A 23,263-nucleotide genomic window follows, 5' to 3' on the forward strand; every position below is an offset into this window, starting at 1 on the left:
TGGGAATCAGGACTCCCGGGTTCTATTTCCATTCAATTGCAGGGGTATGTGCAATGACTTCCCCTCCTCCCCCACATATCTGGGAAGGAGATTGAGTCAGAAGAGCCATGTGTGGGTGGGGAATGACTCAGAGAAATGATGGACTAAACATATCCAGCCACAAGATTTCTCAACCTGGTGCTGGTGTGTCTCTCCTCTCAGGGCCCCCGGATGCAGTGAACATGTCCCTCGGATTGTCTCTGGCTGCCCATGGCTCCAATCTCCTGGTGGGTACCGCATCCAGAGGGGCTGGGGGTGGGTCTGGAGCGGCTTTTTTATACCAGGGTATGACCCAGAATTAAGTTCAGTCACTTGCCCAGAATTCCACAGACTTGTCCTCCCCGCAACAATGTTTGTGAGATAGAGTGTCAGCACGGTGATGTCACAGGGTGGGTGATAACCAGGTGACATCACAGACATGAGCACCTGGGGAGCTACCATCACACGGGAAGGCGTGACCGCGGGACGTGAACACCTGAGCGCTGTCCCAGGGCGGTTGATAACTGGGGGACACCTGGCGGGGGGGGGGGATGGGTTGCTATTGCAGGAATGGATGATGTCACCACCCCTGGAGCAACTGTGTGGTGATGTCATGGTGTGGGGTGGTAAGGGCGGGAGGTCACCCTGACTGGAACTGTGCATTTTCAAAATATTATTTACTGGGTGTATTAGGGTAGCGCCCAAGAGCCCCAGGTCCTTGGTCCTGTACAAACACAGAACAACAACACGATACAAGGAGGCTTACAAATTAAGTTTAAGACGAGGCAACAGCTAGATACAAGCAGGGACATGGGAGGAGAACAATGAGACAATATTGGTCGCTATGATCGGCAGTGGGCTCAGCGCACCAGCAGCCTAATCGTTGTTAAGTTTCGTTGTAGGCCTCACGGCAAAGGAGAGCTTGAAGGAGGGTTGTGCAGGAGACAAGGCGGTAGTTTTGTGGCCGTTTCCAGGGAGCTCGTCCCAAGTGTGAGGGGTGGCACGAGAGACAGCACAAAGGGGCTAGCTGGAAAATGTAACGGCTGGGCGGTGGAGGCCAGCACGAGGAGCCGATCAGAGACGCGTCTCGACAGCTCGACACAGACTGAGAGATGCTAGGTCGGGGGGCGGGGGGAGAGGCCGATAAGGGCCTAGAAAGGGAAGACCAGCAGCTCGTGTTTGATGTGATAGAGAAGAGGGAGCCAGGGGAGGGCTGCAAACAGGGGGGTGACCTGGTCACAGCAGCATTCTGAATGGAGATGATCGGGGCGTTGTTGCCATGGCAAGGGGCGAATGGCCTAGGATGCTGTGTAAGGTGGTGGTAGCCAGGTGCCACTTGAATGACTTGCGATGGTGTTGTGAGGGCAGCGGTAAGCAAGTGACATCACCATGACTACCGTGACTGTGATGATGTTCTGGAGGAATGCGGGAGACCGGACAGTGCAACGAAATGGCAGGGAGGGTGGTGACATCACCATGGTGACAGTAACTGCAGAATGACATCACAGGGAGGGTAATGATGGTGCACAGACGTACCAGGGAGAGTGGCAACCTGCTGGGTGATGTTGACATGGCAACAGTGATTGAATGCTGCCATAGCAAGGAGCGTGGGAACCAAGTGATGTCCCCATGTCTCTCCCCTGTCTCCTCTCTGGGAGTCCGAGTGCTGGGTTCTGGGGTCCCGTCTGCCCCAAGGGGGTCTCCTGCCCTGGCAGAGCCTTTCTTTGCATATCCATGTCGGGGAGCAGGCCGTGGGCTCTCTGCTTCACCCCCAGGGTTCTCATCACCTGCTGACCCCGTCCCTCTCTCGTGGCCCAGGTGTGCGGCCCCACGGTGCACCGGGCCTGCGGGGAGAACATGTACGTCAACGGCTACTGCTTCCTCCTGGACCAGAGCCTCCGGCAGGTCCAGCGCATCCCGGACACCCTGGCAGGTATGGGGCAGTTCCATAGGGAGGAACCAGCACTCAGGGGTCATGGGTGGGGCGGGGGGAAGGAGACGAGATGGGTCTAGATGGGCCCATGGGTCTGATATGGGTTGGGATAGCAGGCTAGGTGGGTCCATTCGTTTGATTCAGGATGTCAGTGGGAGCTAGGATCCAGGACTCCTGGGTTCTGTCCCAGCTCTGGGAGGGAGAGGGGTGTATTTTTTTCATCCCAGTGCATGTCATGCTCTACGCTCAGGACCCCTCCATGGCAGGGACGGGATGATATTGCGACAGAGGGGCCCATTGGTCTGATCCGGGGTTGCAGGGAGGGGGCAGGATACCAGGTTAGATGGACCCACTGGTCTGGTCTAGCTCTTTCTACTGGGCTTTCTCCATGTTTGTGGAGTTGAGTCAGGAGTCGGACATATTTCTTTCCTGTCCCACTCAGAGTGCCCCAGACGTGCCACAGACATAGTGCTCCTCATGGACGGCTCGGGCAGCATCGTACCTGAGGACTTTACAAAGATGAAGACGTTTCTCGCTGAGATCATGAAGCGTTTCCGCAGCACCGACACGCAGGTAAAGGGCAGAAGCTGAACCCTGGCTACGTACCCTGCCCCTCGCAGTCAGTGCTGACCCCAATACCCCAGTGCGGCGCTAGGGGGCGCTGTGCTCCAGGGAGCAGCAATGGATTTTGCATCCAAAACCAGGAAAAAATTCCCACAGAACCAGTGACATCCCGACCACCTGCCCCTGCCATTAACTTTGTCTGATTCCTGCTTTTCTGACCCTCCACCCCGGGGTTGTTTTTTTCTCTTCTTCCCTGCCTCCTCCTGCAGTTCGCCCTCATGCAGTACTCGCACAGATTTAGAGAGCACTTCAACTTCTTCCAGTACAGGAAGCGTCGCGACCCCGATCGCCTCCTCAGGTCGGTCATGCAGCTCACGGGAGCAACGTACACAGCCACCGCCATCCGGAAAGTGGTGTAGGTATTGCCCTGCTCCCCGTGCTGACTCCACAGGGAATGGGCTGCAAGGACATGCAAGCTAAGGGATAGGGACTCAGGACTCCTGGGTTCTATCCCTAGCTGTGGGAGGGGACTGGGGACTAGTAGGTTAAAGTGGGGTGGGGATGCTGGGAGCCAGGACTTTGGGGTTTTAGTGCCAGGTCTGAGCCTCTGTTGTGTTGTGACTTTAAGCAAGTCACATCCCCGCCCCGTGCCTCAGTTTCCCCATCAGTAAAATGGGAGCATGACACGAACCTCCTTTGTAAAGGACTTTGAGATCTGCAATGCCAAAGCAGTGGACGAGTGCTACATGTTATTACATATCAATAACTCTCCCATGCATTCCCCATCCCCCTTTTCCAGGCAGGAGCTGTTCACCTCTTGGAAAGGAGCTCGGGATGAGGCCACCAAGATTCTCATTGTGATCACAGATGGGGAGAAATCTGGAGACCCGCTTTCTTATTCAGATGTCATACCTGAGGCTGAGAGTGCTGGGATCATCCGCTACGCCATCGGGGTGAGCTGCAGCTGTGCGGAGAACTAGTATGGATCTGAGCCCATGTCCAGGGACATGGGATGGGGTGTGTGGTTCCCATCAGATAATGGAAAAGAACTCACCTTGGGTTGTAATTGGGTCAACGTGTGACGTTATAGGAGAGCTGGAGCTCCTCTGTTGTTCAGGTTGAGCAGAGCTTTCTAGTTAAAGGTTGGGTTTTCTGACTGCCCTATGGTCCACGTGCTGACTCAGATTGCCATGAAATTTGGAATTTCTCATGGGGACAAAGGTTAGGTTTTGTGGTCCAAATTTGGGGTCACTTGAACAAAGGGTTCCTGACATACAGCCCCCCAGTTAACCAGCAAAATCACCAGTTCTTTTTTGTACACACCTGAAACTCAAAAAGTGGCTCTGAACCTCCCCAAACTGATCTCAGTCACTTGATGTTTATCTCCACTAGTGCACGGCACCCACTGCCCCTCTGGGGAAGAAGTATTCAAAAGATTATTAATCTTAGACGCTGGCTGCCTAGAATGGCACATGCCAAACTGCTGAGCCAAAGAGATTGAAATGAGCATCAAGATCTAGGTCTCTTTTGAAGAAAGAGGGTATTCATGGGGCTCAAGGTGACAGCAGGTTGCCATTGACCCGGAATTGGCCCTGTGGGTTTGATCCCTACTATTAGCTAACGTTCCTTGCATTCTGCAGTGGATTTTTGGATTTTTTTGCCCTGAGATCAAAATTTCCAGCTGAAGAGCTATATTTAAAAGTGCTCTAAAGCCCACATGAATGCTTTGAATTTGTGTAAGACGTATGGTCAAGGGAATCAACATTGATTAAACAGATGGCTGATGAAAGACAGTAAAGGAAAATGTAATTGTGTTTCCTGAACAATAGAACTGAGCGTGAACAATAGAAGCTGGGTTATACCATCAACTTTCTGAATGCAGAGTTAAGGTTTCCCAGTGTTGCTTCCTGCTCTTCCCGAACATGGAAAGTGGCTGCACTTAGGCCTCTGAAATCCATGAAATACACAGTTAAGGCAAACACCCCCACAACCTTAACTCTGCCCTCTTTGAGCCATGCCCAGCACACCAGGAACACACACTGGCCCTTACAGATGCTACAGAGCGCTGGGCGCAGAGCACATGAGCACTACGGGGCCAGGCCCATCACCTTCCCTTTGCCAAGGCAAAACTCGGGTTTAGAGTCATAGATTCCCAGGCCAGAAGTGACTTCTGCAATCGTCTAGTCTGATCTCCCATGTAGTACAGGCCAGAGAACAGCCCCAAATAATCCTTGCTGGAAGCAGAGCAGATCTTTTAGAAAACCAGCCAGTCCTGAGATAAAAATGGCCAGGGATGGAGAATCCACCACGGCCCGTGGTGAGCTGCTCCAAGCGTTAATTCCCCTCACGGTTAAACCTGACACCTTATTTCCAGTCTGAATGGGTGTAAATTCTGCTTCCAGCCACTGGATCTTGTCTGACCTTTGTCTGCTGCTTACGTCTGGCCCAGCGACCGGGAGGTGCCCGACCCCACCTCTGAACCGACTGCACACAACCCACCCAGACTAGTGCAGTGGTCCTGGCCCTTCACCCCTTTCCCCGAGGCGCCTCCGGAGACATTGCCTGCAGTCACCCCTCACTATGCCCTGGAGGTTGAGTAGTGCTGGGCCCCAGAGCGCTGACAATCCCCATGGCAAGGAGACCCCTGTGCCCTGCTGCTGGTACAACCGACACAACTCGGTGCTGAAATGAGGCAGGATCCATAACTCCAGGCTCCAGCGGCCCGCCACCCCCCACTCACCAGAGCAGCACATGGCACTGGCTGAGCCGTGCCTCTCTGGGGCCCAGCAGGGCTCGGGGCGGGTGGGTGTTGGCCTAGGGCTCTCAGCTATGACTGAAGCTGATGCCCTGGTCTCCCCTGTACCTCCCTCTATGCCGTGAAGGTCGGTGATGCCTTCTCCAGCACTGCTGCCCACCAGGAGCTTGAGGAGATCGCCTCTGAGCCCACTGATGAGCACGTCTTCCGGGTGGACAATTTCGACGCCCTCCAGGGCATCCAGAACCAGCTGCAGGAGAAGATCTTTGCCATCGAAGGTACCAGAGCTGGGGGAGGGGCCGTACTGGCCCTGGGGCTCTAGAAATGGGTTTTCAAGGCCGAGATGGGACGGGGAGCTGCTGGGAATCCAGAGCTCAAATAGGCCCCAAATATTCTCTCTTTCCTCATCCAACATATATCTACTGATCTATCTGCAGAAATGCCACTGATGTCTTTCTCATACGGGGGCCCCCGGGCAGGGGACTGGCTGGCTCAAGGGGCTGAGGAATGGGATACGGGGCCTTTTCTCTCAGGGGCCCTGGATCCAATCCAGCCTCGTGGGTGGGGAGACGGGCTGGCTCAGGGAATGGGACACGGGGCCTTTACTGTCTATGATGATCTCTCCTGTGTCTGTCTGTCTGTCTCTCCCCCCAGGCACCCAGTCCCAGAGCGGCAGCTCCTTCCAGCTGGAGATGTCCCAGGAAGGATTCAGCTCCCTGCTGTCCCCTGTGAGTGACGCCTGGCCCCAGGGTGTGTCCCTGGAGCCCAGAGTCCTGTGGGAGCAGTGCAGGGGGCACCCCCCTCCCACTCAGGGCAGACACAAGGGGGCTGTATGCTGCAGCGAGTGGTGTGGGGGGCCCAGTAGGGGGTGCTCACTTCCCTGGCCATCAGCACTGACCCCAGTGTCCCAGCACGATGCTAGGGGGCGCTGTGCTGCAGGTGGTGGCTGTGTCTAGTAAATACACGCCGTGCTGTCTGTTCCCTGTAATCGGTCCCCTTTGCCGTCCCTGTCGATTTAGGACGGGCCTGTGCTGGGAGCGGTGGGAGCCTATGACTGGTCCGGTGGGATATTCCTGTACGGGAGCGGCGGGAAGCCGAGCTTCATCAACGTATCCAGAACCTCCACTGACATGAATGATGCTTACCTCGGTAAGAACAAACCCACCGAGCTTCCCTTACCTATTTAAACAGCCCCGCGCCCAGCCCCAGAGGTGGCTGCATCTCAGTTCTGGGAAAGTTCTGTGCAGCACTGTTGTAGGGCTGTTTCCCATCTCACCTCCCCACGTCCCTCTCTTCCTTTGAGGTTATTCGTCTCAGGTCATCACAGCCAATGGGCAGAGCAGCTACGTGGTCGGGGCCCCTCGCTACCAACACACCGGCAAAGTCGTCGTGTTCTTCCGAGATACCAAGGGTGGGGAATGGACACGCAGATCAGAGGTGCTGGGAGAGCAGGTATGGGGAGCGTTACTGGTAATATGGAGTGTGGGTGTGAGAGAGAGAGGGCTGGAGGAAGCCTGTAAGATTTTGACATCGTGTAATATTTGTGTTTGGATTCACTTTCAGAAACGATTCAGTCAGAGAGCCTCAGGCAGGGGATAACCTTGACTGGTTTAGGGAATTGCACCGCAGCTGACATTCAGCCTCTCTCCAATATCCCACTGCTGTTACCTTCACTTACAGTCTAGACAGAACTCATAAGATGGATATCGATGGAGGCCCAGACCCACCAAGGGACTTAGGCGTTGTGATGCTGCAGGGAGGCACCTACCCCTGCCAGTGATCCATGAATGGGGGGAAGATAGGCGCTCTTCCACCTAGCTCAAATATCAGCCCTCATCCAGTTGGCAGGCTCAGAGCCACCACGATCTTCACAAACCAGCCGGAGGAGATGAGGGAGGGCCTCCCTTACAGCAAATTCATGGCCATGAAAAACACGTCTTGGACTGTGAAATCTGGTCTCCTCTGTGAAATCTGGTCTTTTGTGTACTTTTACCCTATACTATAAAAGTATCCTATACTATAGGGTAAAAGTATACAAATGTAAACAACATTTCTCAAACTGGGATTCCCTACCTAAAGGGGGTCACAGTATTGCCACCCTTAATTCTCTGCTGCTGCTGGCTGCAGCGCTGCCTTCAGAGCCAGGCACCCGGCTAGCAGCCGCTGCTCTCCGGCCACCCAGCTCTGAAGGCAGCGCAGAAGTAAATGTGGCAATACTGTGGACCCCCCCCACAAAAGCCTTGCACCCCCCTTTTGGGTTGGGACCTCCAGTTTGAGAAATGCTGAGTCTTAAGGGCTTTGCATGTTTATATTTTGCCTTTTTAAATACGTATTCATATTTTGTTACCACACAGTGAAATTTAAGATTTAAATATCTGAAACTGTGAAAGTCAAGATTTTTAAAATGCTGTGACCGTGAAATGTACAAAAATGGAGTGTGAATTTGGTAGGGCCCTACTTATAGCCTGGGGCTTAGAGTCCTCATCAGGTCACAGGCGACCACTGGTTCAAGTCTCTGCTTTGCCTGATGAGGAAGAAGGATTTAACCAGGGCTCTGCCACCTCTCAGGGAGTGCTCTGATCACTGGGCTGTAGAGCGGTTGTGATTTGTACATGTTCTGCAGCCCAACTGATATTTAATTAGTCCATTAAAGTGGAATAACTTTAACAGGCAAGACCGAGGGAGCCCGCAGCTCCGGGGTTAGGGCACTGACCTTAGATATAGCAGACCCCTGTTCAACTCCTTCTCCTCTGACCACACATACCAGATGGTGCCCTACAGGTGGGGGAGCGTTTGTCTTCCCCCAGTTTGTGGATCCTGCTGGGGTGTGGTGGGAAATGGGCAACTGGCTGCCTAGAGTAAGACAGGAGTGCACATGCCCTGCCCTTGAGGCAGCAACATAAGGAGCTTCTACTGCAAAAACATAGGCACCAAGTCAGGTTAGGCACCGAAAGGGTCAGCAGCAGCCATGCAGAGGTTTTGTGAATCTCAGTGCACCTAAGTCTGGGGGTTAGGCACATAAGTACCTTTGTGGATCTGGGCTAGAGAGACTCAGGCAAGGAAAATTACATTACTAGTGGTATCAGCAGTGTTCGAAAAGGATCACACTACACTAACGAAGTGAATTTCTCCAAGATCTAACTGCCTATACATTCCAGCTGAACAGAACTTACAAGAGTGACTCAGTCAGTGAATAAACTTTACTCGTGCTAGAACAGCCGCTAGAAAGAATTGCACCACAACTAGCATTCAGCGTCTCTCCAAGATCTAGCTGCCTCGTTGTGCAAGAACCCTTTCAGCGACAGCACCACCCGCTGTGCAGCGAGAGGGTGCGACTGAGGATGGAATGAGGATTGGGACTGAATCCTCATCCCCAGAGGGTGAGAAGGGTCCCAGCAGGAGAAGAAGGAGGAGGTGACTAAATGAAAGGGGTGACTTATCTGCCTCTCCAGATTGGCTCATATTTTGGGGGTACACTGTGCGCTGTGGACCTCGACAGAGATGGGAACACGGACCTGGTTCTAATCGGAGCCCCCATGTACCATACACCTCTGAATGGAGGACGGGTCTATAACTGCCTGATTAACTGGCCGGTAAGAAAGAGGATGGAGCCAGGGGGAAGATGGATGGCCTGGGGTTCTTCTTTGCCTGCACTGCCATGGGGTTGTGATGCTGGGACAATTAGCATGGCAGTAGCAGGCGCGGTGCTCCAGGAAATAGGATGGGGGGGATCATTCAGGGAAGCTTTTCCCTGCCAGTCAGTTCTGGCCACGATGCCCCAGAGCGGTGCCAAGGAGCGCTTTGCTGCAGAGTGAGGGAAAGATGGTCAGTAGGGGCAGGGGTACTCTCTGCTGGAAGTCAGTGCTGATCCCTTCCCCATGTGTTTCCTTCGATGGGGCCTGCAGGGGATGACACTGATCTGCACCAAGACACTGCAGGGGCAGATGGGGCAGGCGTTCGGACGCTTTGGGGCCAGCATGTCCGAAATCGGGGACATCAGCGGGGACGGACAGACGGATGTGGCCATCGGGGCCCCCATGGAGAGCGACAATAGCGGGGCCTTGTACATCTTCCATGGGGAAAAGGGAGGCCTCAATCCCCAGTACAGACAGGTGAGCCCAGCTCCTGGGGGGAGGGGTCACCACAAAGCCCCGAAGAGACATGATGGGGCCCCACAGCCCCCTAGTGCCTATTAGCTTGTAGCTGCTGCTTTCCCATCCCTCACCCTCCGCTGCCCCCTAGTGCCCATTGTACAGTACAGCCGCCCCTTTCCCACCCCTCACCCTCTGCTGCCCCCGAGTGCCCATTGTACAGAACAGCCGCCCCTTCCCCAGCCCTCATCCTCCGCTGCCCCCTAGTGCCCATTGTACAGTATAGCCGCCCCTTTCCCACCCCTCACCCTCCGCTGCCCCCTAGTGCCCATTGTACAGTACAGCCGCCCCTTTCCCATCCCTCACCCTCCGCTGCCCCCTAGTGCCCATTGTACAGTATAGCCGCCCCTTTCCCACCCCTCACCCTCCGCTGCCCCCTAGTGCCCATTGTCCAGTACAGCCGCCCCTTCCCCAGCCCTCATCCTCCGCTGCCCCCTAGTGCCCATTGTACAGTACAGCCGCCCCTTCCCCATCCCTCACCCTCCACTGCCTCCTAGTGCCCATTGTACAGTACAGCCGCCCCTTTCCCACCCCTCATCCTCCGCTGCCCCCTAGTGCCCATTGTCCAGTACAGCCGCCCCTTTCCCATCCCTCACCCTCCGCTGCCCCCGAGTGCCCATTATACAGAACAGCCGCCCCTTTCCCATCCCTCACCCTCCACTGCCCCCTAGTGCCCATTGTACAGTACAGCCGCCCCTTTCCCACCCCTCACCCTCTGCTGCCCCCGAGTGCCCATTGTACAGTACAGCCGCCCCTTTCCCACCCCTCACCCTCCACTGCCCCCTAGTGCCCATTGTCCAGTACAGCCGCCCCTTTCCCAGCCCTCATCCTCTGCTGCCCCCTATTGCCCATTATACAGTACAGCCGCCCCTTTCCCATCCCTCACCCTCCACTGCCTCCTAGTGCCCATTGTACAGAACAGCCGCCCCTTTCCCATCCCTCACCCTCCGCTGCCCCCGAGTGCCCATTATACAGAACAGCCGCTCCTTCCCCGCCCCTTACTGCTCTCTCTGCCCCACAGCGCATCGAGGGGTCACAGTTTCCCAGCAGGCTGCACTACTTTGGCCAGGCCGCCAGTGGCGGGACAGACCTGACGGGGGACGGACTGCCAGACATCGCGGTGGGGGCACAAGGGCAGGTCCTGCTGCTGAGGTGAGTTACTCTGTGTCGTTGCGCTGCTCCACATGGCAGTCACAGACAGCACCAGTGCATGTGTGTGTGTGTGTGTGTGTGTGTGACTGCTGCCCCCTGCTGGAGAATGGCACAATGACAGCTCTGCTGCTCCCTTCTCTGCCCCCAGCATCTCCTCTAGCAGAGCTGCATGTCCATATCCCATCTCCCTGTGGTGCTGTGAGCACATCCAGGCTGGGTGGGAGGATCAGGGGAGGGAGGGGGCCTGGCCCCATTGCAGGGAGCAGCTGGGTGATGATTCTGTTCCTCCCATGGCAGGTCCCGGCCGGTGCTCAGAGTCAGGGTCTCCATCAGCTTCCAGCCCCCCATGATCCCAACCTCGGCCTTCGACTGCCAGGAGCAAGAGCAGCTTGACATGGAGGCCAGCAGGGCAAATATCTGCTTCACCGTCACTAAGGGCACCAGAGACAGCCTAGGTCAGACCAAACCCACCCCCCGCTCCCCTCCCCACTAAGAGAGACAATCTCCTGCCCTGGGGAAAAGCCCCATATTCCATTCCCACCTCCTGAGCCAGCCAGTCCCTGCCCTGGGGCCAGATTGCCCTGGGGCCAGATTGGAGCTGGTGCCAAGGCCCCCTGTTCTGTGTCCCATTGACGATCCTGCTCTCACGTCTCTCTGACCCTTATTTCTCCTCTGTGATAGGCAACGGGATCTCCAGCACCATCCAGTACAGCCTGTCCTTGGACCCCGGGAGGACGAAGATCCGAGCCGCCTTCGACTCCACCGGCCCCGTCCTGAGCAGGGAACTGCGGCTCGGCATTGAGACGAAATGTGATCCGTATAAGATAAAGCTACCTGTGAGCACAGGGGTCCCAGCTCCTTCCCCTCCCGCTGTGTCTGCCCCTCCAACCCTGTCCCTTGCTCCCAAATCACCCAGAGAACAAACCTCTCTACGGATCCCACCTTTCCTCATGGGTCCCTACATGTCTGTCTCTCCAGCTCTGCCCTGAGGACACCCTGACCCCCATCACCCTACGCCTCAACTACACCCTGACGGGGGAACCCATCACTGCCGCCAGCCGCCTCAGACCCATCCTGAGTGAGGACTCCACGCGGGTGTCTGCAGGCTCGGTAAGGCCGCCGGGGCCAGGCAAAGGGGTTTGTGATGGTCTGCAGAGGTTTTAGTGAGTGTGCTTTTGGTTACAGCGCTGGTGCAGACTGTAGCAATGCTTGGTGTTAATGTGTGCGATTGTGGTGCGGGCGAGTGTTTGAGGGTTTAGGGGTTGTGCCGTTGGTGACATTGTTGATTCAGACTGCGGTGAGCTTGGTGAGGTTATCGTCTGAGGTTGGAGCGATTGCGTTGGTGACATTGGTTTAGATTAGACCGTACTGGTCTTGATGGCAGTGTGAGGTGAGGTTATAGTGGTTTTGTTGGTGTTGACATTGCTGGTTCAGACTATACGGACCTTGGTGACTGTCTGAGGCATGGTGGGAGTGACTGTGTTGTAGATGCTGACATTGGTACAGAATATATTGGTGGTGGTGGGGAGATCAGTGGTGTTGGTGACCGTGTTGGTTGAGGATGTTGTGGCTGTGTTGTAAGTTACATGTTGGGACTGTACTGGTAGGTGGTTGCAGTTTAGACTGTGATGTTGGCGGAAGTGTAGTCTTAGGTAGAGTGGGTGAGTTGTTGTGACAGTGTTGGTTCAGATTGTATTGATACTGATTGTGGTTGTGGTTGAGACTATAGAGGTTTTGGTTGCGATGGCAGTGTCTGCATTGTTGGTAACGGTGTTGTTTCAGATTACATTTTTCGTGGTGGTTGATGAGATTGTAACGGTGTTGGTTACAGTGTTGGCTGAGATGGTAGTGGTTATGATGCTGGTCACGGTGTTGGTTAACACTTTATTGATTGTGGTGGTGATGGCAGAGTTGGTCGTGTGGTTCATAGTGTTGGCAGAGGTTGCAGCAGCTACAATGCTGGTGAAACTGTCAAATCAGTATTGGGGCTGGTGGTTGTTGAGGCTGAGAATGCAGTGGTGGTGGGGACAGTGTTGCGGGAGGTTATTGCGGGTGTGTTCGTGGTGACGGTGTTAGTTCACACTGCACTGGTAGTGGTGGTGACAATTGAGATTGGAGGATGAGTGACAATGTTGACTGAGTTTCACTCCAATTCCCTCGCACCCACCCTGCTCCCTGCTTTCTCCCCGCAACCCCTTCCTGGATCTCTCTCTAGCTCCCGTTTGAGAAGGACTGTGGCAGTGACAAAGTCTGCACTGATGAACTACAAATTTCCTTCAATTTCTCAGGGTAAGAGAATTTCTTCACCCACTCTGCTTCCTCCCCCACACTCCATGGTGAGGCCTGTCTACTCCATCAGGCCTCAGACCATGCCACATTTCCATATGGCTTCTGAGTGGGCACCATTATAGGAAGCTCACAGAGCTGTTAGGGCACTGCCCTGAGGAAGCTCACCCCTTTCTCTCCCCCTTAGCTTGAGCACCCTGGTGGTGGGGGTCATCCCCGAACTCAACACCACTGTCTCCATCCAGAACCACGGGGAGAATTCCTACAGCACCATGGTGCGGTTCTTCTACCCGGCCGCGCTGTCCTACCGCCGGGTCCTGCTGCTCCAGGTACCACCCAATCCTCCCAAACACTGCAGGCATGGGGGGCAGGACACAGGGGATGGATGTGAGAGATCAGCTGGTGCAGAAAGCAGGCAGGGGCTCAGTAGGGGCCGCTGTGCTGCAGGGGGCAGGCAGGGGGCTCAGCAGGGGGCGCTGTGCTGCAGGGCGTGGGCGGGGGGCTCAGCAGGGGGCGCTGTGCTGCAGGGGGCAGGGGGCTCAGCAGGGGGTCCTGTGCTGCAGGGCGTGGGCAGGGGGCTCAGCAGGGGGCGCTGTGCTGCAGGGGGCAGGCAGGGGGCTCAGCAGGGGGTGCTGTGCTGCAGGGCGTGGGCAGGGGGCTCAGCAGGGGGCGCTGTGCTGCAGGGGGCAGGCAGGGGCTCGGCAGGGGGCTCTGTGGGCCACATCTCTCACTGGCTGGTCTCCCGTGCTCAGTCCAACAGGAGAGCCGTGGCCGTTAAGTGCAGCTCGGCCGTGGGCTCCGAGGAGCAGACTCAGAGGAACAGCACCTGCCACATCAACCACCCCATCTTCTGGAGCGGGGCTGAGGTAGGGATGGGCCCTGGCCTGTGGACTCCCCAGGGGTGAGCCCAGCTGAGAGCAGAGAGGGGCAGTTCCCTGGGGTCAGCCCAGCCCGTGACAAGCGATGTGCTGGGGAAAGCGCCCTGGGGAGCCCGGCGAGTCAGTGCAAACAGAGCCCTGAGGTCACTCCGGGGCTGGGGTCAGGCCCCGCTGGGGCTGCAAACCAAGGGCCAGAGTTGGGGGGCTGGAAATCAGGCTTCACTGGGGGAGAAAATAATGAGGGGAGGGGCTGTTCCCTCCCACATTTGGGGTCCTTAAAAGAAGCGACTCGGGGGGGGAGGGAGGCGACCGTGGCTCAGTAAAAGACGAGGGAAAGGGAAGGAGCCAGCATCATTGTCATGGCTGCCCCCAAACCCGTCCCCTTGGACCCAGCGTGACACCACTGGGCCTTCGTCATCCTGATCCTGAGAGGTGTCCTGATCCGACTGGGCCAGGCCCAGGGAGAGGGACCCACCTGCCCCTGCCCCCGGCGAGATCCAGACACCACCTGGGATGGGCGACTTTGTCTCCCCACCCCCGCCCCATGGGCTCCTTCCCTTCACCGCCTTCTTTCTTCTCTTCCCGCTCCCCTCCGTCTCAGGAGCGTCTGGCTGAGCCGGCCACGCCTGTGTGTGGTGCTCGCTGCCGGGAGCCGGGGCTCAGGACGGCGGCGAAATCCAGCGCCCGCGCCAGCCCGAGGCTGGCCCCGCTTGCCAGCTCTCGGACCGGCTGCTCCGGGGTCTCTCCAGCAGGGAGGCTGCCGGCGAGGGGCAGCAGGGGCCGCAGAAGGGGCATTTTCTCCCTGCGCTGCTCTTTGCTCTCCCCACTTGTGCCTCTGCCTGGTGTTGTCCACCGGGAACCGGGGCTGGACTTTAACCCCCGCGCCCAGGCCGGCTCCAGCCCCTCCACGAACCTCCTCTCCTCCCCCAGCGGCCAGGGATTGCGTCCAGAGCTGCTCAGACGAGGGGGGGAGGATAAAACACTCTCTCCAGGCGCCGGGCAGGGGAGGATAAAAGTCTTGCTGAACACGTTACAGTGCCAAGGCCTTAGCTGATTTCTTCTGCGACTGTGAGACAAGGACGGTGAAGGGGTGTGGCCACGGCACGGAGCCGGCTGAGGTCTCTGGATCCCAAACCGGGTTAATGCTGTCTGGCAGGGACAGGGTCATGTTGACACTTTTGCCTCTCTGGGCCCATTTATACCATCTAAGTTGATACAACAGACCCCCTGATCCCCTGTGCCTGCCCCGTCCCCGCAGTCTCTGGCAGTTCCCCAGGCCCTGAGCCCAGCAGCTCTCAACCCCTGTGTGTTTTCCAGGCCGTCTTCGTGGCCACCTTCGATGTCTCCTCTGAGGCCGACCTGGGGGACAGGCTGCAGATCACGGCCAATGCCAGCAGGTGAGGGGGCCGTGCAGGGCCAGGGGGCAGGGTGGGGGCAATGGGAGAGGGCCATACAGGCAACAGGGCAGGGCAGAGGCCGGATTTTAGCATTGAGAAGGAAGAAAACAAAGTAAGAAAGGATACAGCCATGGGTAGGAGAATGGATATAAGGAGGAAGGGCAGTGTGGATACCAGTCTAATAGGTCATACTGGCTGTAGAATGACCGTGCCTAATAGGGTACAGAATGTGAGCGAGGCCAAACAGCAAAAATTAAGATGTTTGTACACCAATGCGAGGAGCCTAGGTAACAAAATGGAGGAACTAGAGCTACTGGTGCAGGAAGTGAAACCAGATAAAGGGATAACAGAAACAGGGTGGAATAGGAGTCATGACTGGACTACAGGTATTGAAGGGTATGTGCTGTTTAGGAAAGACCGAAATAAAGGTAAAGGTGGTGGAGTAGCACTGTATATCAATGATGAGGTAGAACGTAAAGAAATAAGAAGTGATGAAATGGATAAGACAGAGTCTGTCTGTGCAAAAATCACATTGGGGAAGAAAGCTACTAGAGCCTCCCCTGGGATAGTGCTTGGGGTGTGCTAGAGACCGCCGGGATCTAATTTGGTTATGGATAGAGCCCTCTTTAATGTTTTTAATGAAGTAAATACAAATGGAAACTGCGTGATCATGGGAGATTTTAACTTTCCAGATATAGACTGGAGGACGAGTGCTAGTAATAATAATAGGACTCAGATTTTCCTAGATGCGATAGCTGATGGATTCCTTCATCAAGTAGTTGCTGAACCGACTAGAGGGGATGCCATTTTAGATTTGGTTTTGGTGAATAGTGAGGACCTCATAGAAGAAATGGTTGTAGGGGATAATCTTGGTTCAAGTGATCATGAGCTATTTCAGTTCAAACTGAACTGAAGGATTAACAAAAATAAATCTGCAACTAGGGTTTTTGATTTCAAAAGGGCTGACTCTCAAAAATTAAGGAAATTAGTTAGGGAAGTGGATTGGACTGAAGAATTTATGGATCTAAAGGTAGAGGAGGCCTGGGATTATTTAAAATCAAAGCTGCAGAAGCTATCGGAAGCCTGCATCCCAAGAAAGGGGAACAAATTCATTGGCAGGAGTTGTAGACCAAGCTGGATGAGCAAGCATCTCAGAGAGGTGATTAAGAAAAAGCAGAAAGCATACAGGGAGTGGAAGTGGGATCAGCAAGGAAAGCTACCTTATTGAGGTCAGAACATGTAGGGATAAAGTGAGGCAGGCTAAAAGTCAAGTAGAGTTGGACCTTGCAAAGGGAATTAAAACCAATAGTAAAAGGTTCTGTTGCCATATAAATAAGAAGAAAACAAAGAAAGAAGAAGTGGCACTGCTAAACACTGAGAATGGAGTGGAGGTCAAGGATAATCTAGGCATGGCCCAATATCTAAACAAATACTTTGCCTCAGTCTTTAATAAGACTAAAGGGGATCTTAGGGATAATGGTAGCATGACAAATGGGAATGAGGATATGGAGGTAGATATTACCATATCTGAGGTAGAAGCGAAACTCAAACAGCTTAATGGGACTAAATTGGGGGGCCCAAATAATCTTCATCCAAGAATATTAAAGGAATTGGCACATGAAATTGCAAGTCCATTAGCAAGAATTTTTAATGAATCTGTAAACTCAGGGGTTGTACCATATGATTGGAGAATTGCTAACATAGTTCCTATTTTTAAGAAAGGGAAAAAAGTGATCCGGTTAATTATAGGCCTGTTAGTTTGACATCTGTAGTATGCAAGGTCTTGGAAAAAATTTTGAAGGAGAAGGTAGTTAAGGACATTGAAGTCAATGGTAAATGGGACAAAATACAACATGGTTTTACAAAAGGTAGATCGTGCCAAACCAACCCGATCTCCTTCTTTGAGAAAGTAACAGATTTTTTAGACAAAGGAAACGCAGTGGATCTAATTTACCTCGATTTCAGTAAGGCATCTGATATCATGCCACAGGGGGAATTATTAGTTAAATTGGATAAGATGGGGATCAATAGGAAAATTGAAAGGTGGATAAGGAATTGGTTAAAGGGGAGACTACAACGGGTCCTCCTGAAAGGTGAACTGTCAGGCTGGAGGGAGGTTACCAGTGGAGTTCCTCAAGGATCGGTTTTGGGACCAATCTTATTTAATCTTTTTATTACTGACCTCAGCACAAAAAGTGGGAGTGTGCTAATAAAGTTTGCGGATGATACAAAGCTAGGAGGTATTGCCAATTTAGAGAAGGACCGGGATATCCTACAGGAGGATCTGGATGACCTTGTAAATTGGAGTAATAGAAATAGGATGAAATTTAACAGTGAGAAGTGTAAGGTCATGCATTTAGGGATTAATAACAAAAATTTTAGTTATAAGCTAGGGACGCATCAATTAGAAGTAACGGAGGAGGAAAAGGACCTTGGAGTATTGGTTGATCATAGGATGACTATGAGCCGCCAATGTGATAAGGCTGTGAAAAAAGCTAATGCGGTCTTGGGATGCATCAGGAGAGGTATTTCCAGTAGGGATAAGGAGGTTTTAGTACCATTATACAAGGCACTGGTGAGACCTCACCTGGAATACTGTGTGCAGTTCTGGTCTCCCATGTTTAAGAAGGATGAATTCAAACTGGAACAGGTACAGAGAAGGGCTACTGGGATGATCCGAGGAATGGAAAACTTGTGTTATGAAAGGAGACTCAGGGAGCTTGGCTTGTTTAGCCTAACTAAAAGAAGGTTGAGGGGAGATATGATTGCTCTCTATAAATATATCAGAGGGATAAATACCGGAGAGGGAGAGGAATTATTTAAGCTCAGTACCAATGTGGATACAAGAACAAATGGATATAAACTGGTCATCGGGAAGTTTAGACTTGAAATTAGACAAAGGTTTCTAACCATCAGAGGAGTGAAGTTTTGGAATAGCCTTCCAAGGGAAGCAGTGGGGCCAAAGATCTATCTGGCTTTAAGATTAAACTCGATAAGTTTATGGAGGAGATGGTATGATGGGATAACATGGTTTTGGTAATTAAATATTCATGGTAAATAGGCCCAATGGCCTGTGATGGGATATTATATGGGGTGGGATCCGAGTTACCCAGGAAAGAATTTTCTGTAGTATCTCTGGCTGATGAATCTTGCCCATATGCTCAGGGTTTAGCTGATTGCCATATTTGGGGTCGGGAAGGAATTTTCCTCCAGGGCAGATTTGAAGAGGCCCTGGAGGTTTTTCGCCTTCCTCCGTAGCATGGGGCACGGGTCACTTGCTGGAGGATTCTCTGCTCCTTGAAGTCTTTAAACTACGATTTGAGGACTTCAGTAGCTCAGATATAGGTGTGAGGTTTTTTGCAGGAGTGGTGGGTGAAATTCTGTGGCTTGCGTTGTGCAGGAGGTCAGAATAGATGATCATAATGGTCCCTTCTGACCTAAATATCTATGAATCTATGAATCCGTGATGCAGCCTCCCTGCACAGTTATCTGCCTGCATCTCCTCACGTCTCTCCCCTTTGCCCTCCACTCCCCCCAGTGACAATGGCGGCCCCATCACCGAGCGCATGAATCACCGGGCGGAGCTGCCTGTCAAGTACGGCATCTTCGTCATCCTCAACAGGTAGGTCAGTGCGGAGACAGAGCAGAGAGCGCCCCCTACTGGGTCCCCTGTTCCTTGCAACACAGCGCCCCCTAGCGCTGCACGGGGTCATAGGTGCCAGTGCTGATTGCAAGGGGAGAGCGCCCCCTATTGAGCCCTTCCCTGTAGCACAGCGCCCCCTTCTGGACATGACACCCCACCGCCACTCTCCAGCCCCATCCATCACACTCCCGTCTCTCTCCTTCCTTCCGTCCTTTTCCTCCCCCAGCCTCGAGGAGTCGACCAAGTACGTCAACTTCTCCGCCGAGGAGGCAGGGACAAGTGTGCAAGTGACACATGGGTACGAGGTGAGGCCGGCGGCACAGAGTGCGAGGGGGGAGACCGGGCAAGAGGGAGGGAGTGGAAGCAATTTAATGGGATCTAGTGGGTTAGAGCACGGAGGGGTGGGGGTGAGGAGGGAGCCAGGACTCCTGGGTTCTATCCCCAGCTCTGGCAGGGGAGTGGGGTCTGAGGATCAGAGCGGGGGCTGGGGATCAGATCTCCTGGGTTCTCTTCCTGCAGTGCCCTGTAGCGAGTCTGTTTCTTTCAGGTCAAGAACCTGCGGCAGCGAAGCATCCCCATCTCGGTCACGTTCCAGTTCCCCGTGGAGCTGAGCGGGGTCCGGGTGTGGGACGCCTCTGAGGTCGTCCCCTCCAAGGTACCTGCCTCTCCCTGCCCTTGTGTGTGTGAGATGGGCCCAGTGACGCCGGCTCGGCCCTACAGCGCCCCCTGCTGGGACAGGCTGCTTACGGGGGAAACACACCCTGTCCCCACCCCCTAAACCAGCCAGTCCCCTGTCCTAGGGCCGGATTAGAGCCAGTGCCCCATAGAGGGGAAAGGCCCCGGGTCCCCTTCCCGCCCCCGTTAACACCGTGTCTCTCTCCCTCCCCAGCCCCAGCTGGCTCAGTGCACCAGTGAGGCTGAAACGCCCGGTTCGAAGGACTTTGTGAAGCAGATGAGCGAGCGCCCCCTGCTGGTGAGTACAGGCTGGTGCAGGTCCCAGCAGCCCCTTCCCCTCCGCACTAACACAGACAGCGAGTGGGGGGCTGAGCTGGGGGAGCGACCCCTGCTATAAACAGACCCAGACCCTCATGGCCATGCTGAGCCCCTGCATGCCCCCTGCCTCACCCGGCGATATCCTTCCGCCCCAGGACTGCTCTGTGGCCACCTGTAAGAAGATCCGGTGCAGAATCGCCTCCCTGGAATTGCAGCAGCCGCTGGAGTTTATGATCAAAGGGAACGTCAGCTTCCAGTGGGTCTCCCAGGTATGAGAGCTTCCTCTGCCTCCTGGCACGAGATGAGGGATCCCCCTACCCCCTGTGTAAACAACTCCTCTTCCCCTCCCCAGAGGTGGCTGCATCTCAGTGCCGGGCAAGGGATTGCCCCTGTGTGAATGGCCTGTAAATTGCTCTGGGTCCCTCTGGGTTGTTGCTCCGGCCTGGTTTGTGCCATTTCTGGTCAGGAACGGTGAATTTCTCTGTTCCAGACTCAGCAGCAGAAAGTGAGTCTGGTGAGCGAGGCCCGGATTGAATACGAGGAGAGGAAATACACCCAGAAGGAGGGATTCATCCAGTGCCAGGTACCAGAGTGACTGTGCCCGGGATAGAGAGAGCATCGGGTAGTGGTTAGAGCTGGGAGCCAGGACTCCTGGGTCCTGTCCCTGCTCTGGATTGAAGTGGGGTCTGGGGGTTTAGAGCAGGGGCGGGTGATGGTGCCAGGACTCCTGGGTCCCCATCTCACAGCTCCTCTCCCGCAGGTGCAGACAGTGGTGGAGCACTCCGAGGTCTATAACTACCTGCCCATCATCGTGGGCAGCAGCGTGGGGGGCCTGGTCCTGCTGGCTCTCATCACTGCAGCCCTCTACAAGGTGAGGGGGGTAGGGCTTGGACCCCTCCCCCACAGCTCATCACCCTGGGGGTGGGGCCTGTGACTCTCCCAGCTGGTGGGGAAGGGGAGAGGGTATTTACTTTGGGGGCTCCCACACCCCAACCCCCCACCAGGCTTGAGTCCATCTGTTTCTGGCTGGCTGGCTCTCACCTTCTCTCCCCTCTGTCTCCTTCCAGTTTGGCTTCTTCAAGCGCCAGTACAAGCAGAAGATGGAGGGTGATGGGGCCGAGCCGGCCCAGAGCGGTGCCTCCCCTCCCCCCGGCGCCCCCAAACAATAGCTCCACCCACATCACCCCCCATGGGCTGCTCCAGATCCACACACCAAACTGACAAGCAGGACTTGGAACAAACCTTCAGAGCATCCATGGGGGGCTGAGAGCCAGGACTCCTGAGTTCTATCCCCAATGGTGGGACGGGAGTGGGGTCTAGTGGGTTAGAGCAGGGGGGCTGGAGCCAGGACTCCTGGGTTCTCTCCCAGAAGTGGGAGGGGAGTGGGGTCTAGTGCATTAGAGCGGGAGGGGCTGAGTCTCTCTGCACCTCAGTTTCCCCACTTGTAACGTGGGGAGAATTATCCTGCCATTTTCTATTTATACTGTGAGCTATTTGGCGCACGGCTTGACTCTCACTGTGAAGATGGCACTCCCAGAGTTATGGGGTGCCTTGATCTCAGCTGGACTCCTTACGGCACCGGGGCCCCCATCTCATTCAGGGTCTCGAGGTGCTATTGGATAACGTCCAATAAAGCCAAGCTCTCGGAGTCATTCGCCTGCCTTGCCTGATATCTCAGGTCGTTTCAAACCATCCCCAAATCCAACGGGTGCGTTTGTGGACGGGAAAGGGGAATGTGGTGTGGCTCCAGGCCAGGCTTCCAGGCCACGCAAGGGGACGAAATCACTCGCACCACGTATTGTCATGGAGCTCTCTGCTCGCAGCTCGACGGCACCTCCTCGTGGCCACTCTGGGGATTAACTCTGCCCGGCCGATGCCCCTTCCAGTGGTTGCATCCCATCACTCTCTGGCACTCTCAGTCTGTGGCTCTTGCTGGCTGCTACCTCTTCATGACTTGCCCCTCTGGCCAGCTCACTAAGTGGATTCCTTTGCTGGGGTAGGACACTTTCCAGATCTCTCCAGAGAAAGCACACTCAACTGTCCTCGCACCCACTGCCCTGACCCTGTCCCTCCTGCCGTGACCCAGACAGCCTGCTAGCTGGCTGCCCCTGGCAGTGCCCCCCAGCAGGGGAACCCAGACCTTCCCTCTTCGCTGGGTTCCACCCCAGGGCCCTTTACCAAACAGTCAAGGTCTGCACATCTTCCCTAACCTCACTGTTTTCACCCCTGGACCACTTCCTACCTTGCTTCCCCTCATCCTAGTCAGCCCCCTCTCTCCTAGGTCTCATGGATTCCTGCCCCTCCTTTCCTCTCCCTTCCCTGCCACACCTCACTCTGCAGCCCTCTCTTTGGTATCAGGCTCTTGGCTTGATGTAAACCCTGCCTGGTCCCTCAGAAATGAGCCTGCATCCAATTAGCAGCCTCCCCGTAGCCTAAATCTCTCCCCTGTTTGCCACTTAATTGGGCCTGCCTGGCCTAATTCAACCCACTCAGGGCCGGTGTGGGGAGTAAGTCCCTTCACCCTGATTGAAAAGGACACAATAAATTCCCTCCCCAGCAGATTTACCCTGAGGAACTCCCTGTCACATGAAGTGAGGAGGCCAAGCGCTGTGGTTAGGGAGAATGAGAGGTTGGTATAGACCCTGAGCTGTGTGAGGTCGTTTCATAGGAGCTGCAAGCCCTAGCACAAAGTGATGGCAGCTAGCGATCAGTCTAAGCGGCTTATCGAAAGGAAGATCAAGAGGTCACTCGGTTGCGGTGTTAGGAGAAAATCCCATGTTCTAAAGAGCTCTGGCCCTAGGCTCACCCCCCACGTTGCCCCTGACACCACTCCAGCCCCCAGCTGCGCAGCCAGACCCCAGGCTCCAGCCCTGGGCTCAACCTCCACCATTGCTCTGTCCCCCGCTGCTTCCTTCAGCCCTCTACCCAGCCCCCATCCTCCCTGCCCCTCTCCACCTCCCCATCTAGGGCTTAATTTGTCCCCTAGCTTGCTGGGGCTGAGTAAGTCTGCTGTGAAAAGTGATATTAACAAATATACAACTATCAGTTTTCACAGTAGCAGACTTACTAGCTAGCAAGTCTGAAAAAAATATCAACCGAAAAAGCAAAACATGCAAAGCACATTATTTGTGTTTCTCTTCTGTTTAGATCTAAAGAATAGAGACAATTGTACATTATTTTTATTATTGAGTCTGCAAAAAATAACCCTACGTAAATAAATTACAGTGATTTGGACATGGGTACGAGCATATTTATTTGATTTTCCTAAAGTTAATTACATATTTTAGGAACAACTGTCAGAGCGACCACCAGCAAGAGTTGATGGCCACTCGCTGAGGCCACCAAAAAATTTGTTGTGGGAACCCCTGATCTAGTCTGACCTCCTGTCTAACACGGGCCATAGGACTGCCCTGAATTCGTCCTGGTTTGAAGCAGAGCAGTGGATCTCTCAGAAAAGAGCAACCTATCTTGAGTTACAAATCGCCAGTGACAG

The 23,263-nt window shown here is 54.5% G+C and overlaps 1 protein-coding gene across 2 annotated transcripts in view; it reads left to right on the plus strand.

Annotated features, from left to right (window-relative positions):
- The window catches only part of LOC144266965 (integrin alpha-D-like), a 25,648-nt gene extending 4,226 nt beyond the window's left edge, over nucleotides 1–21,422 (plus strand). Inside the window, exons 4-30 of one of the 2 annotated variants that reach the window (XM_077820561.1) lie at nucleotides 202–266; nucleotides 1,837–1,951; nucleotides 2,394–2,524; nucleotides 2,785–2,930; nucleotides 3,315–3,468; nucleotides 5,398–5,548; nucleotides 5,925–5,998; nucleotides 6,290–6,419; nucleotides 6,574–6,722; nucleotides 8,723–8,863; nucleotides 9,176–9,382; nucleotides 10,443–10,573; nucleotides 10,871–11,028; nucleotides 11,255–11,409; nucleotides 11,552–11,683; nucleotides 12,789–12,862; nucleotides 13,047–13,188; nucleotides 13,612–13,725; nucleotides 15,055–15,134; nucleotides 18,673–18,756; nucleotides 19,004–19,082; nucleotides 19,325–19,432; nucleotides 19,667–19,750; nucleotides 19,926–20,039; nucleotides 20,261–20,353; nucleotides 20,531–20,641; nucleotides 20,838–21,422. In XM_077820561.1, the coding sequence (XP_077676687.1) occupies nucleotides 202–266; nucleotides 1,837–1,951; nucleotides 2,394–2,524; nucleotides 2,785–2,930; nucleotides 3,315–3,468; nucleotides 5,398–5,548; nucleotides 5,925–5,998; nucleotides 6,290–6,419; nucleotides 6,574–6,722; nucleotides 8,723–8,863; nucleotides 9,176–9,382; nucleotides 10,443–10,573; nucleotides 10,871–11,028; nucleotides 11,255–11,409; nucleotides 11,552–11,683; nucleotides 12,789–12,862; nucleotides 13,047–13,188; nucleotides 13,612–13,725; nucleotides 15,055–15,134; nucleotides 18,673–18,756; nucleotides 19,004–19,082; nucleotides 19,325–19,432; nucleotides 19,667–19,750; nucleotides 19,926–20,039; nucleotides 20,261–20,353; nucleotides 20,531–20,641; nucleotides 20,838–20,939 (3,224 nt within the window). In that variant the 3' untranslated portion in view covers nucleotides 20,940–21,422. The remainder of the gene's footprint in view (nucleotides 1–201; nucleotides 267–1,836; nucleotides 1,952–2,393; nucleotides 2,525–2,784; nucleotides 2,931–3,314; nucleotides 3,469–5,397; nucleotides 5,549–5,924; nucleotides 5,999–6,289; nucleotides 6,420–6,573; nucleotides 6,723–8,722; nucleotides 8,864–9,175; nucleotides 9,383–10,442; nucleotides 10,574–10,870; nucleotides 11,029–11,254; nucleotides 11,410–11,551; nucleotides 11,684–12,788; nucleotides 12,863–13,046; nucleotides 13,189–13,611; nucleotides 13,726–15,054; nucleotides 15,135–18,672; nucleotides 18,757–19,003; nucleotides 19,083–19,324; nucleotides 19,433–19,666; nucleotides 19,751–19,925; nucleotides 20,040–20,260; nucleotides 20,354–20,530; nucleotides 20,642–20,837) is intronic. The other variant, XM_077820562.1, reaches the window with a different exon arrangement.
- The last annotated feature ends 1,841 nt before the right edge of the window (nucleotides 21,423–23,263 follow it).

Source organism: Eretmochelys imbricata, chromosome 6 (assembly GCF_965152235.1).
Source record: "Eretmochelys imbricata isolate rEreImb1 chromosome 6, rEreImb1.hap1, whole genome shotgun sequence".
Taxonomy (NCBI): Eukaryota; Metazoa; Chordata; order Testudines; family Cheloniidae; genus Eretmochelys; species Eretmochelys imbricata.